General features: G+C 46.3%; 1 protein-coding gene across 1 annotated transcript in view; it reads right to left on the reverse strand.

Annotated features, from left to right (window-relative positions):
- Positions 1-13,645, reverse strand: part of NSD2 (nuclear receptor binding SET domain protein 2) — a 1,080,265-nt gene that overhangs the window by 100,766 nt on the left and 965,854 nt on the right. The window contains exon 21 of the mRNA XM_078678610.1: positions 12,866-12,972. Within this exon, the coding sequence (XP_078534736.1) occupies positions 12,866-12,972 (107 nt within the window). The remainder of the gene's footprint in view (positions 1-12,865; positions 12,973-13,645) is intronic.

Consider the following 13,645-nt stretch of genomic DNA (forward strand, 5'->3'; position numbering starts at 1 on the left):
GAAAGGAAAGCCAGAGAATAGCCCTCCTGAACGATGTGTAAGACCTACTTGTCCGATGTTATGGACCTCCATCGGGGAGATGATGATGGATTCTCCAACCAACTGGAGTGGTGTGGTCTTGCAGAGTCAGACTAGGAGTGCTTGGAGGCTGATGCTACCAAGGGCAGGGTGGCCGACGACTTCTGGTTTGGATGCCTTGGTTGGAATGAAATGCATCCACGTCCACACACAACCTGGGAAGTATGTGCAGGACGGTGGCTGGAAACCCATTCCGTTGCCTCTAAAGGGGCGAAAGCTAGACTGGCCACAAGGTGTAGTAGAGAGGCCCAAGGATCTGACCGTAGCTCGAGAGTCCCTGAACCTCACTAGGGCCGAGTCTGCCTTGTCCCCAAAAAAGACGAGATCCATCAAAGGGCATGTCCATCAAATTTGCCAGCACTTCGCCCGAGAAGTCAGATGTCCTAAGCCAGGCATGGAGCCTCAAGGCCACTGTCGAATAAATCGATCTGCACAGTGAATCAATCGTGGCAAGGCCATACATTATGGTGAATTTTGATGCATCTCTCCTGTTCTTAACCACCTGAGACAACACAGCCTGAGCCGCCTCTGGGACTTGTGGCAGCACTTGCACAACCGTCTCCCAAAGGCAGTGAAACGGCAGCTGGTCAGGTCGTACCCATTTTCCTAGAAGATTTCCAGGAAATTGGGCAAAATTTTATATTCATGAACTTGACTTTCTGGCTCCTACGGTCTTGCAGTAAAGACACTTGAAGCTTCCAACACTAAGCAGTCAGGGAAAGTCCAAATTCCCAGCATTACCCTAGAAGGATAAGTTACTTACCTGTAATCCTAGTTCTCTTCCAGGGGTATCCTCATCAAAGTCATAAGCACTGAATATTCCCGCCCATGGCGGGAACCCCGAAAAGAATATAAGAATTATATATGGAAATCACATATATACAGCTCTACATATACGTATGTACATATATCATTTTTTCTCATACCAATGCAGCTCCCAATAGGAGGCTAAACAATGGAAATTACCCATATAAAGATTATTTGCAAACATATAAAACACCTGAGGGCAAGTAGAACTTGAACTCTGTTTTTTAATGAGCAGAAAAACACTAATATATTATAAAAAGGGGAAAATAAAGTAGACATTGTTAGCCTTAAGGCTGCATTGTAAACCAAAACCATAGAAAATGAAAGCATTTTCAACAAACTGGCAATGTGCCTTTAAGGCAGCCATGACCCCCAGCTTCCCATCATGCCTCAGGGGTGACAGTTAGGTCAGTTGTTCTTTGCATAAACCTGAAAGTCAGGGCTCAACAATATCCATTAACACTCTGATCGTGTCTCATTTACCTGGGGAGGCGGGTGGGTTGCTTATGACTTTGATGAGGATACCCCTGGAAGAGAACTAGGATTACAGGTAAGTAATTTATCCTTCTCTTCCAGGGGATCCTCATCAATAGTCATACGCACTGAATAGAATAGCAAGCCCATCAACCACCTGCAGGTAAATAAGAAAAAACATGACCCAACCAAACTGCAACAGCCGAAATCAGCTGTTGAACATATTCTGCAAGGAGGCCTGGCCTACTTGGGTGTCTGATTCTAGACAGTAGTGTCTGGTAAACGTATGGATGGACCTCCAGGTCGCCGCCCTACAAATCTCAGACATTGGCACATTATGAAGAAAAGCTGTAGTAGCCGCTTTACCCCAGGGTCTTCTGCGCCAATTGGTAAGCAAGTTTGATACATGAAACTATTCATCTGGAAATGGAACGTTTCGAAGCTGCATAACCAGATCTGATCGACCCATAGTTGACAAAACAGTTGATCACATTTTCTTATAGATTTGGACCGATCTAGATAGAATTTTAAAACCCTTTTCAGGTCCAGAGAATGCAAGGCCCTCTCAGCTGGAGTGAAGGGATTGGGGAAAAAAGGTGGGTAGAGAGATGGTCTGGTTCACATGGAAATCTGACATCACCTTAGGAAGAAAAGAGGGATGTGTCCCCAACACCACCCTATTTAGATGGAAAACTGTTTAGGGCTCTTTAGAACAGAGTGCTTGAATTTCGCTCACTCTGCGAGCTGACATGATCGCTACCAAGAAGCAGCCTTCCAAGAAATATGATGCAAGGTTGCTTTGTGAATGGGTTCGAAAGGCGGACCCATCAATTTCGATAGCACCAGGTTTAGCTCCCAGGGAGATGACGGAGGTCGTACCGGAGGGTAGACCTTCAAGCCCTGCAGAAAATCTGTAACAGCTTGTAATTGGAAGAAAGAAGGGTGAGAAGGTGAGCGCCTATAGGCCGTTATAGCTGCTAAATGCACCTTAATGGAAGTAAATTTCAACCCTGCTTTCGCCAGATATAGTAGGTAAGGGAGAATGACCTCTTCCTGACCCTTGATAGGATGACAATTGTTCTGCATACACCACATGTCAAAACGCTTCCACTTGCGTGCATAGCAATGCCTCGTGGAAGGACGTCGTGCTTCTTACAAAATGGACATGCAGTCCTGCGGCAGTCCTAGGTGGCCGTATTGTATGACCTCAGGAGCCATGCTGCCAAGTTCAGTGAAGGAAGGTTGGGATGATGAATCCTCCCATTCATCTTGGATAGCAGGTCCGGCCTGCACGGCAGCTTCCTGTGAGGACACTCCGACAGATGTAGAAGGCCCGGGTACCACCACGGGGCAATGAGAATCATCCTCGTGTACGAATGAGCTAGGTTGTTCACCACCTTCGGGATCATTGGAAGGGCTGGAAAGGTGTACACAAATGCCCCTGACCAGTCTATCAAAAGGGCATTCCCTTTGGATCCTAGATAGTACAACCGCAAGGTGAAGTCTTAGCATTTGGTGTTTTAGTCTTCTGCAAGAGGTCTATGGTGGGACGACCCCATGACTGGAAAATGTCTTCTACGACCTCGTCGTTGAGAACCCAGTCCTCTTTGTCTTCGAAATGACGGCTGAGAGCGTCTGCTCTCACGTTCTGCTCTCCTGGCAGGTGGACTGCTGTGACCAACAGTTTCCGAGCCAGGAGCCAATGCCATAGATTCTGAGCCTCCAGGGAAAGGGTACGTGAGCGTGTTCCCCCCTGCTTGTTCAAGTAGTACATTGTGGTGGTATTGTCCGTTTGTACTAACACTGATGTTGCCTGAATCGAGGGTAGGAAAGCTTTGAGGGCTAGATGACTGCCCTCAACTCCAAAATGTTGATGTGGTAGGAGCGCTCTTTGACAGACCACTGACCTTGAGTCTGAAGATGTTCCATGTGGGCCCCCCAACCCAGTGTCTGGACAGGAGGAGGCTGATGGAACGGAATTCCGACTTGTAGATTTGGACTCTTCATCCACCACGGTATGGACTTTCGAGCCGCGCTTGACAGTTATTTTGTCGTCCCAGCAAGCCACTTGTCCTCCAGATCCTGCTGCAGAGGATGCATTCGTAGTCTGGCATTTGGGACCAGAAAGATGCTGGATGCCATCGACCCTAACAGGGAGGCAATTGGACGCACCGGCAACTTCTTGCTGTGCAGAACCAGTTGGCATTTCTGAATGATGGAACACTGTCTCTCCTCCGAAGGAAACACTTGTCCTAGCCCGGAGTCTAACAGAGCTCCTAAGAAATGTATTTTCCGTGTCGGTTGTGGGACTGATTTGCTGAAGTTCACTTGTAGACCTAGACGGCGACATAGTTCGATGCAGCTCAGGAAATGGGTTCTTATGCTGTCCGGAGAAGGACCCTTTAACAGCCAGTCGTCCAACTACGGGTACACAAAGATACTCCTGCGGAGCAGAGCGGCTGCCACCACCGCTATGCACTTTGTGAACACTCTGGGGGCGGACTTCAACCCAAATGGTAGGACTTTGAACTGATAAGCGGATCCTACACGGAAACGCAGGAATTGCCTGTGACTGAGCAATCGGAACGTGGAAGCATGCATCTTGCAGATCCAACGAACACATCCAATCCCCCTGCCTGAGATATATTTGATGAAGCGCCAACATGCGAAACTTTTCCTTCCTTATGTGTAGGTTGAGTGTCCGCAAGTCCAAAATGTGTCTGTACTCTGCTTTTTGGCCCTTTTTCTTGACCAGAAAGTATCTACAGTAAACTCCCTTCCCTCTCTGAGATATTGGTACCCTCTCGATGGCTGATTTTTTGAGAAGGGTGGCCACCTCTTTTTGCAGGAGTTTCAACTGGTGACTTGATGTTGGCATTGGAGGGATTGAAGGAGGACGATGTTGAAAACGAAGAGAGTATCCATTCTGAAGCTTAGCTAACACCCACTGATCTCTTGTGATAGCTCCCCACTCTACGATATGCTGTGTGATGCTTCCCCCCACTGGAGTGGTAGACAGCGCTGGGGGAAGAGAGTATTCATTTGGATTGCGTCTTGTTGGAGTTGTTTCCCTGACGCTGATTTCCTCAACCTCTTGAGGAACGCCTGCCTCTGTATTGAGACTTTTGATGCCCCTGTTGATCTTGAGTCTTCTGCCACTGAGGGGTTTGAACCCTCTGCTGAGAAAATCGCAGGTTGTAGGGGCGGGATCTTTTATGCAACTCTTTCTTCTTTTCTAGACCAACGGCCTTAAGTGTGTCCAGATCCGTTTTCATACGCTGCATTTCCTCGTCAGTGTGTGAACCAAACAAGGATGACCCAGAGAAAGGCAGGTTGAGGATACATGATTTGCGCTTCTGGTTTTAGTGCGGTGAGGCGCAACCAAGATGATCTCCTTGCACATACCCCATGAGCATATCCATGCGCCGATAGGGTAGCTCCATCAGCTGCTCTGATTGGAAACCTGGCTGTCCTCCTTAAGGATTTCTTCAAAATCCCTGCGATCCTCTTGAGGAAGCTTCTCAGAGAAACGTTGCAGAGAATCCCACAGGGATCTATCGTAGCGTCCCAGGATACTTTCAGCAAGGAAGCCGAAGTGCCACACACCCTCCATCCCCAGGAATCTTGCGTCTTGCTCTCTTTGTTCGGTGGTACAGTGGAGGAAGATGCAACGGCATGGTTCTTTCTCGCTGCCGCGATTATTATAGAATCCGGGGGAGGGTTGGCTCTGAGGAAGTGTGGATCATCCTCTGGTGAACGATATTTTTTCAGAATCCTCGCTGGAGCGGATATAATCGTCGCTGGTGTGAGGAAGACTTCCATGACTGGTTATATGATGCCTGGAACCAAGGGAAGCAGAGGTTTAGCCGCTGTCTTGTGATGCAGGGTTTCAAAGATCACGGTAGACTTGTTTTGGCGATCTGGCATGGGGATACCCAGCTTAAGTGCCCCTCTGCCTAGGATGTCCTGGAATGTGTAGATGTCATCCACTGGAGAAATTCGACGGTGGACTGTCAGTCAGTGTAGGAGAATAGTCCCTATGAGAATAAGGAGAGGAAAGAGTAGGAGATCTGCGCTCCCTGGTCCTGCTCCTTGATCTGGACCTCCGTCTGCTTGAACTCACAGGGTGCGTGTCCGCTCACTGGGCCTCGATCCCGATCCACTTGCTGGAACAAACGAGTACTCCAGCGCCGTGTCCTTATCAGGAGCCCAGTGATGTAAAGGTCTGTACCATCTAGGAGACAACCTGATGGAATGCGACTTCTGACCTTCTCTCCTCTCGGGAGAACGTGCTGGAGGAGATGGGTTCACCTCTTCAAGCAACGGCCTTGCTGGTGAATGCCTGGACACTGTGCTGTCCGAAGCCAAGATCACAACTTCCGGGGACCTGGATGTTGACCCTCGGTGTAAACCCTGAGAGCCTGAAGGTGATGACGATAGGCTCACTGGAGGAGAGGCCTCTCCTGAAGGGCACTTAGACTGAGATCTGGAGTGTCTATGTGCTGCCTGAGACCTGGTCGGAGACATATGTCTTGAGGAAGACCTCCTCTTCTTAGAAGGGGGGCTTGAACGAGTGGTAGAACGTCCCCTAGACTTAGAATGCCTATCTGACGGCGATGTCGCCTCCTTTCTTGACGTCGTTTCATCAGACTTCTGTCTCGACGTCGTCCGGAGATGGAGTTGTCAATCTCGACGTCGCTGTCATAGGCGTCTTCTGTCTTGACGCTGAAGGGGGTGTCTGGTGTCTCGATACTGAAGACCGGTGAACTGCCCTTGGCGGAGCTCTGTGCCTCAAAGTCGAACGCCGCTGCGACTACAGAGCGCTGTGCTTCGACGCCGATCACCGGTGCGACGACGGAGCGCTGTGCCTCGACGTCGATCACCGTGGCGACGACTGAGTGATCTGTCTCGACGTCGTATGCCCTGCTGGCGACGACGGAGACCTGCTTCTCGATGATGAACGCCGCCTGTTTGACGTCAATGGAGGAACCGGTACCTTCGACGACGAAGTCTTCGCCGTCAAGTGATGTTTCGATGTCATCAAAGTCTTCGATGTTGTTTTTGTCCCCGTAGGCAGCTTCGACGCCGATCCCGATGGAGAACAGGTCGGGACTTCTCTCGACGTCGACCGGGTTCTCCTCTTCTGCTGCCTTTTAGGAGACCTACCTCTATCAGAGAGGCCATAGATACAAATGCTCTATCTGTCTTTAAGAGTTCTCCTTGACAAGCTCTTGCAGTGATGACAGCTGTCTGCAGAATGTGTCTCAGGGAGACAGAGGATACACACAGGTGTGTGTTAGTCCTGGCCTCCTTCTTGCCATAGGAGGGGCATGGGTCGAAAAGGGAAGGCATTTTTGACTAAAAATAAACCTTTTCTGAACACAAAAAAGGCAGCACTAGCACTCTGAGGTCAAAAGACGTTGAGTGAAAGTGAAAAACTTCAAGATTTAAAAGATATTTTTGACAGAAAAGTAAAAAAAGGTAGGAGTTGAAAATCCAGGGTCCTGACTGAAGGAGCTGGAAAGAACAACTGACCTAACTGAACCCTGAGGCATGATGGGAAGCTGGGGGTCATGGCTGCCTTAAAAGCACGGTGCCAGTTTGTTGAAAATGCTTTCATTTTCTATGGTTTTGGTTTACAATGCAGCCTGTAGGCTAACGTCTACTTTATTTGCACTTTTTATGATATACAAGTGTTTTTCTGCTCATTAAAAAACAGAGTTCAAGTTCTACTTGCCCTCAGGTGTTTTTATATGTTTGCAAATAATCTTTATAAGGGTAATTTCCATGGTTTAGCCTCCTATTGGGAGCTGCATTGGTATGAGAAAAAATTATATATGTACATACATATATGTAGAGCTGTATATATGTGATTTCCATATATAATTTTTATGTTATTTCCGGGATCCACGCACATGGGTAGGAATATTCTGTGCTTATGACTTTGATGAGGATTCCCCTGGAAGAGAAGCCATCTACCTATTGGACAGCTAGGATACATTAATAGCCTTGTTGCCCGTTTTGTAAACTCAACGATAGAACTTCAAACAAATCAATTTTGATGCATTGCGTGCCATCTGCTTCAGTGCTGTCCTATCTGCCTCCAGCTGGTGGAGCAATATGGTGTTTCCACGTACAATAAGTGTATGCTTCTGTTCGCGGTGTATGGTCTCCAGTGTGGTTACTACCAACTCTCTCTACTTGTCTTTGCAATCGAAGTAGGCATTTACCGTCTGAATCATAACTTTGCCAGCAAGCAAGAATTTTTAGACTAAATGTGCAATTCATATTTAGTCAGAAGTAGGTCTCAATTTATGTCTGCCTGTAATTGACCAGACATCATCTGTGCTCGCCCTTCCTCTAGTGACTCAATCTCAATTTAAACGGTGAGTTGATTGCCAATACTTTAGGAAGAATACAAGACCCCTTAACCTGTAGAGAGCTCTATAGACAGCAAAAATAATAATTAAACTTGGAGAAGATCGCAAAATACATATATGCCCTCTTTCTAGAATGCTAAGTGGGCCTACATCAGACAACCCAGGTGACATGAGCCCTGTTGAAAGCAAATGATTTCAGTGGAACTCCCATTAGATGTAATGAATGCTTATTAGTGTAATGATCATGTGATAAAATAAAGTTGGACTTTGACCCAAGATTGGGTTGGAACAATATTAGTATGGAATATGATTAATAATGTTTAAAAATGAAAGATTTTGTAAAAAGTACAATATTAATAAGAAGCTCAATGCTCACAATGATGGTAGGCACATTCCCACTAACCACATCAAAAAAATGACTGCGTGGCTAGTAACATCAGTCTACCCTTTTTTTGACCCATCTTTTCAGACTTGACATTTCTTCTTTCAGTGTCCTTCCTTTAAATGCGCAGTTATTCTCGGTCTAGTTACAAAGATTTCTCGAATTTCAGGGCTACTTCTTGGTTCCCATTTCTCTCCAAGATGCATGAACCTATTGATTTGTCATCTTTCCTCAGTTCAATAAGGCTTCCATCCGACCATTATGCAGAGACCTCATTGCATGACCTCCAACACTGTACTTGATGTTCGACAAACATTCTTCAATTTTCATCTTTCCTGATTATTGTTACTTTTGACATAATAATCCATATATCCTCTATTTTGTTAACTATTTCCATTTCATCCTTTGGCTTAAGCTTGCATTATTATTCTGACTCAGATCTATTTCTTGATTTGTGAGCTTTGACTCCCACAATCATGGGCTTCTTCTTGGTTATCAAAGGTAAGGGGTAGTGGCAGTTCCTCCTGACCCGCTAGCTCGCCAGAGGCCACTGTATTGAGCCTGTGCTCCAGCCTTAATGTGCTTTGTGATTTGCTAAATTGTTTTATCTGTGACTGAAAACGGAAAATTTTACATTTTTAAAATTGCACTTCGCATTTCTTGCACACATTGCTGAAAATCGCCACACTCATCCTATTAGTGGGCAGTAGCCTCATTTCTGTTTGTTTATTCGGTTTCCCTCTGAATAGCAAGGGGGAGGACACCACTTCCTGTCCAGGATCTGCTTGGCGGTTAGCGCTCTAGCGCCTGGGTCTCTCGGGGCTATTTAGGCTGAGCCTGACATCTGCGCGCTGCGGTAAGGGGTAGTGGCAGTTCCTCCTGACCCGCTAGCTCGCCAGAGGCCACTGCATTGAGCCTGTGCTCCAGCCTTAATGTGCTTTGTGATTTGCTAAATTGTTTTATCTGTGACTGAAAACGGAAAATTTTACATTTTTAAAATTGCACTTCGCATTTCTTGCACACATAGCTGAAAATCGCCACACTCATCCTATTAGTGGGCAGTAGCCGCATTTCTGTTTGTTTATTCGGTTTCCCTCTGAATAGCAAGGGGGAGGACACCACTTCCTGTCCAGGATCTGCTTGGCGGTTAGCGCTCTAGCGCCTGGGTCTCTCGGGGCTATTTAGCCCTCGCCCCCTGTTGAGCGCGCAGCGATCGCGCGCAGTGGAGCCGAAGAGTAGCCAAAGAGTAGCCCGTCTGCGCCCGTCCGCGACAGGACGGGACCAGGGGCCACTCACTCTGCTCATTTTTCTACTCATTACCATGGCCCTGTCAGAAGACACACGTCTCAGGTACACTTCTCAATCCTTAATAGCTCTTCGACCTCTGGGGCTGCAGAGGTGCGCCCGTGATAATTGGCCATGTCCAGAAGGTCCCTTTTCCTGTCTGCTATGCCGGTTTCAAGCCACATCCAAAACGGTTGTTAGTCAACCTCCTAAGGTATTTACTCCAGAAATGAAAGGCTGGAAAAGCTTCCTATTAAATGTTCGATCACTCCCGCGACACCATGTCGAGATATGGGACACTATCCAGAGTCTCAAACCGGAAGTATGCTTCCTTACGGAAACATGGTTAAAACCACATACCGTCCCAACTATCACTTTGGGGATTCCCCTAGAATATAAAATCCTGCGACAGGACCGTCCGGAGAAAATTGGTGGCGGGATCGCCATTATATATATAAAGAAAGGCTTCACATTACAGTGATAGAACAAATTATACAACCTTCCATGGAAATAATGATTTTTAAAATAAAAACAGGACCCAGGGACCACTGGAAAGGTGCTTTAGTGTACCGGCCCCCTGGACCCAATGCTGGCTTCACGTTAGCCCTAACCGAAATATTAGCCCCACACATGAAGGCCAAAGAAAATTTTATTTTACTTGGAGATTTTAATTTCCACGCTGATGTATCACAACACTCTGACACAAAGTCCCTCTTAGCTGACCTCGCTCTTCTAGGTCTTCATCTGCGTAACTGTGGCCCCACTCATAGGGGAGGTCACACCCTGGATTTAATCTTTACCAATCACTCTTCCATACACTGCCACCCCCCCAAATTCATAAACTGGTCAGATCATAGTATGCTGGAATTCTCCTTCTTGCAGTTAGCCAAATCTACTGACCCCCCTACCAATCTGAGTATTAAGCTGAGATCTTGGCATAAAGTCACCCCGGACACATTTGAGCAAGTCTGGAGAGAGCCAATAATATCAGACTCTGATAATATCGAGTCGGCTCTATCCAAACTTAACAATGCACTTCTGGATGCTATCAATTTTTTGGCCCCTCAAAAATTAATTAAACAATCCTCCACTGCCAAAAAAGAGATATGGTATACTGAAACATTAAAATTAGAAAAACAAGGATGCAGAAGGTTGGAAAAACTCTGGAGGAAAACCCACACCATCGCTAGTAAGGAACACTACCTGCAGGCAATGTCCACCTATTATAAAAATATTTAAAAAGCTAGAAAAACTTGCTTAACATCACAGCTAGCTGAAGCTGGCAATTCGACCAGGGAATTATACAAAATTCTGCAGACCTTTACTAATCCTTTGGTATGCGAAAGCCCCGACACATTCTCCCAAGAGTTGTGTAATAATATCTCTCAATTCTTTGAGGATAAAATTGAAACTATTTACAATAAAATCACCTCGGCCAAATACCCCATGGACATCGACGTCCTTAGTACCCCTCGCATGGAGACTCAAAGAGACACCTTTCTTGACATTCCTGAAGCTACTGAGAGCGACATTATAGCACTATTAAATAAAATGAAAACAGGCTCCCCTCTTGATCTGCTCCCTGCTAGACTGGTGACCACTTTGAGCAGAACATTATGCCCAATCATTTGTAAAATCTTGAACCTCTCCTTCAAAGAAGGGCAACTCCCTCAGCAATGGAAAGAGGCAGTAGTGAATCCTATACGGAAAAACTCAGCTTCACCTTGGACGGAACTCTCTAACCTCCGTCCCATCTCTCTTCTGCCCCTCCTGAGCAAACTGGCTGAGAAACATGTCAACACCCATGTTTCCAGTTTTATAGAGGCGACAGGGGGCCTGGACCATTCACAATCTGGGTTCAGGCCCAACTACAGCACCGAATCAGCACTCCTCTCCGTGACCGACAACATCAAGATGTCACAGGATAGAGGAGGCTCAATGATTCTGGTGCTGTTAGACCTGTCGGCCGCTTTTGATACTGTGTCTCACCAAATACTTATGGGCCGTTTGCAGGGAGTGGGCATTGGAGGACAAGCCTTGTCCTGGTTGGAGAGTTTCCTTTCCGGGCGTTCACAATCTGTCAGCTTGGGCCCCTATCGTTCCACCTCAAGGGTGCTCACGAAGGGGGTGCCACAGGGCTCATGCCTAAGCCCCACATTGTTTAATGTGTATGTGGCCCCCCTTGCTGAGATTGTGAGGAAGTATGGATTCACTCCAGTGTCCTACGCCGATGACACCCAACTTCTCTACCCTTTCCATTCTCTGAACTCTAATGTCAGGGAAAATTTTGCTGAGGGTATGAGGGCAGTATCAAATTGGATGGCTTCCAACTGCCTCCAGTGTAATGTCAGGAAGACGGAGGTAATGCTCTTTGGGAAAGCTACTATACTCTGGTCCCCCGATTGGTGGCCTATGGATCTGGGACCAGTGCCCTCCCCAAAGCTGACCGTTAAAAACCTGGGTGTGAAGTTAGACCAAAACTTAACCTTAAAGGAGCACGCGAATGTAATCTCCGGAGCATGCTTCCGCACCATTGGCCTGTTAAGGCGAGTTTTCCCTCTCCTGCCTGATACGTATAGAAAGACTCTTGTACAGGCCCTGGTGATAAGCCGGTTAGACTATTGTAATGGGCTCCTGATACTAGCTAACGAGGATGCCTTAAACCGGCTACAGGTGGTCCAGAATACGGCGGCAAGACTGATACTGGACGCCCCTTCAAGAACTCCCTCCAAGCCCCTATTGAGGGAACTTCACTGGCTACCGATACGGCAACGTATCAAGTTCAAAATCTGTTGCACCATTCATAAATGCCTTTTTGGAGATGGACCCAAATACCTAGCCCAAAAATTCCAACTCTATAAACCAGATCGCTCTCTTCGATCAAGTAACCAACTGTTATTAAAACCCCCACTCATTAAGAAAACCAGACAAGGTGGTGCGCCCTCTCCCTTGTGGGGCCGACCTTGTGGAATAATTTGCCCTTCGGTCTCAGACAGAACACTAACCACCTATCCTTCAGGAAGATGCTCAAAACAAACTTATTCCTGGAAGAATAACGGTCTTAGCTCATCTATTTGAGACCCTAGCCCATCCACAGAGCTACATTCTTTACCAACCTGGCGTGCAAAGCGCAGAGATATCCCGACAGGGTCGATTCTGGCACGATATAAGAAATTAAATAAATAAATAAATAAAGTCTAGAAGACACTGCACCTTTTAAAACTATTTTGCTGAAAACTGAAATCCTTTTTTGTACCTTTTCTTTCTGTCTGGTCAGTGACAGGGACAAATGCAGTACTATAAAACAATAAGTAATAATGATTGGAAAGCCATGTTCGACCCACAAATTCCCAAGTGAAAGAGCAAACATGGAACTTAAACCAAACTTGTATTGATATTCCAGAAGACAGACATCCAGTCCAAAATGTAGAGTATCTTCAAAACATGTTTATATACATACCTTTGGTCGGTCCCCAAGAAATCCACTGCAGTTTGGGGCACCACACCTGCAGACAGTTTTTTCATTGCCCAGACAGTCCAAATTGTAATTAAACGTAAGTTCCACTCCTAACAGGGGTAAAGACATTCAGGTCTATTAGTTAAATTTGCTTTAGGAGTAACACATGTACACAGAACTGTTTTCTCTCCCATCTACAGTATTAACTAACAACCACTACACTGTAATTAATAAATACAATTCAAAAATACAGTAAACTAATCACATTGCTCAATGTCTTTTTATGGATTGGCTACAGACTTTGGCAAGACCCTGGTGTTCCCACCACTCACAAAACATACTGTATTCTATGCAATGTAGAGGTAAAGAGTTACAGGTAGTTTTAGCTGTCTAGAAGATATAATATTATCAATATTTCCAATACATCAATTACAAAAAGAAACAATACAAATTGATTGAGCTTTAAATCAGCCCCCTACAACTACTGGCTTTCCTGTGCTTGTCCTGCTTTGCTGTTGCTTGAATGACATTTCTGTCAAACAAGAGAATCGGCGAGAGTCCTGACATCTTAGGACCCAGGACTGTAACAAACTACAGACACCGATGATTGCCGATCCGCATTCTCCAGTGCCTGACCTCAAGATGGTCGCCCGGGGCACAGAATCACAAACTGAAAAACTCGACCTAGATCGGTGAGCCCCTGACCTCACTCCATGAAGCTCTCTCACCACCTTAACCATCCTCGATCTGACCCTGCTGCAACGAGACCACCTGCACCATCAA

This window comes from Lissotriton helveticus, chromosome 2_2, assembly GCF_964261635.1.
Source record: "Lissotriton helveticus chromosome 2_2, aLisHel1.1, whole genome shotgun sequence".
Lineage (NCBI taxonomy): Eukaryota > Metazoa > Chordata > Amphibia > Caudata > Salamandridae > Lissotriton > Lissotriton helveticus.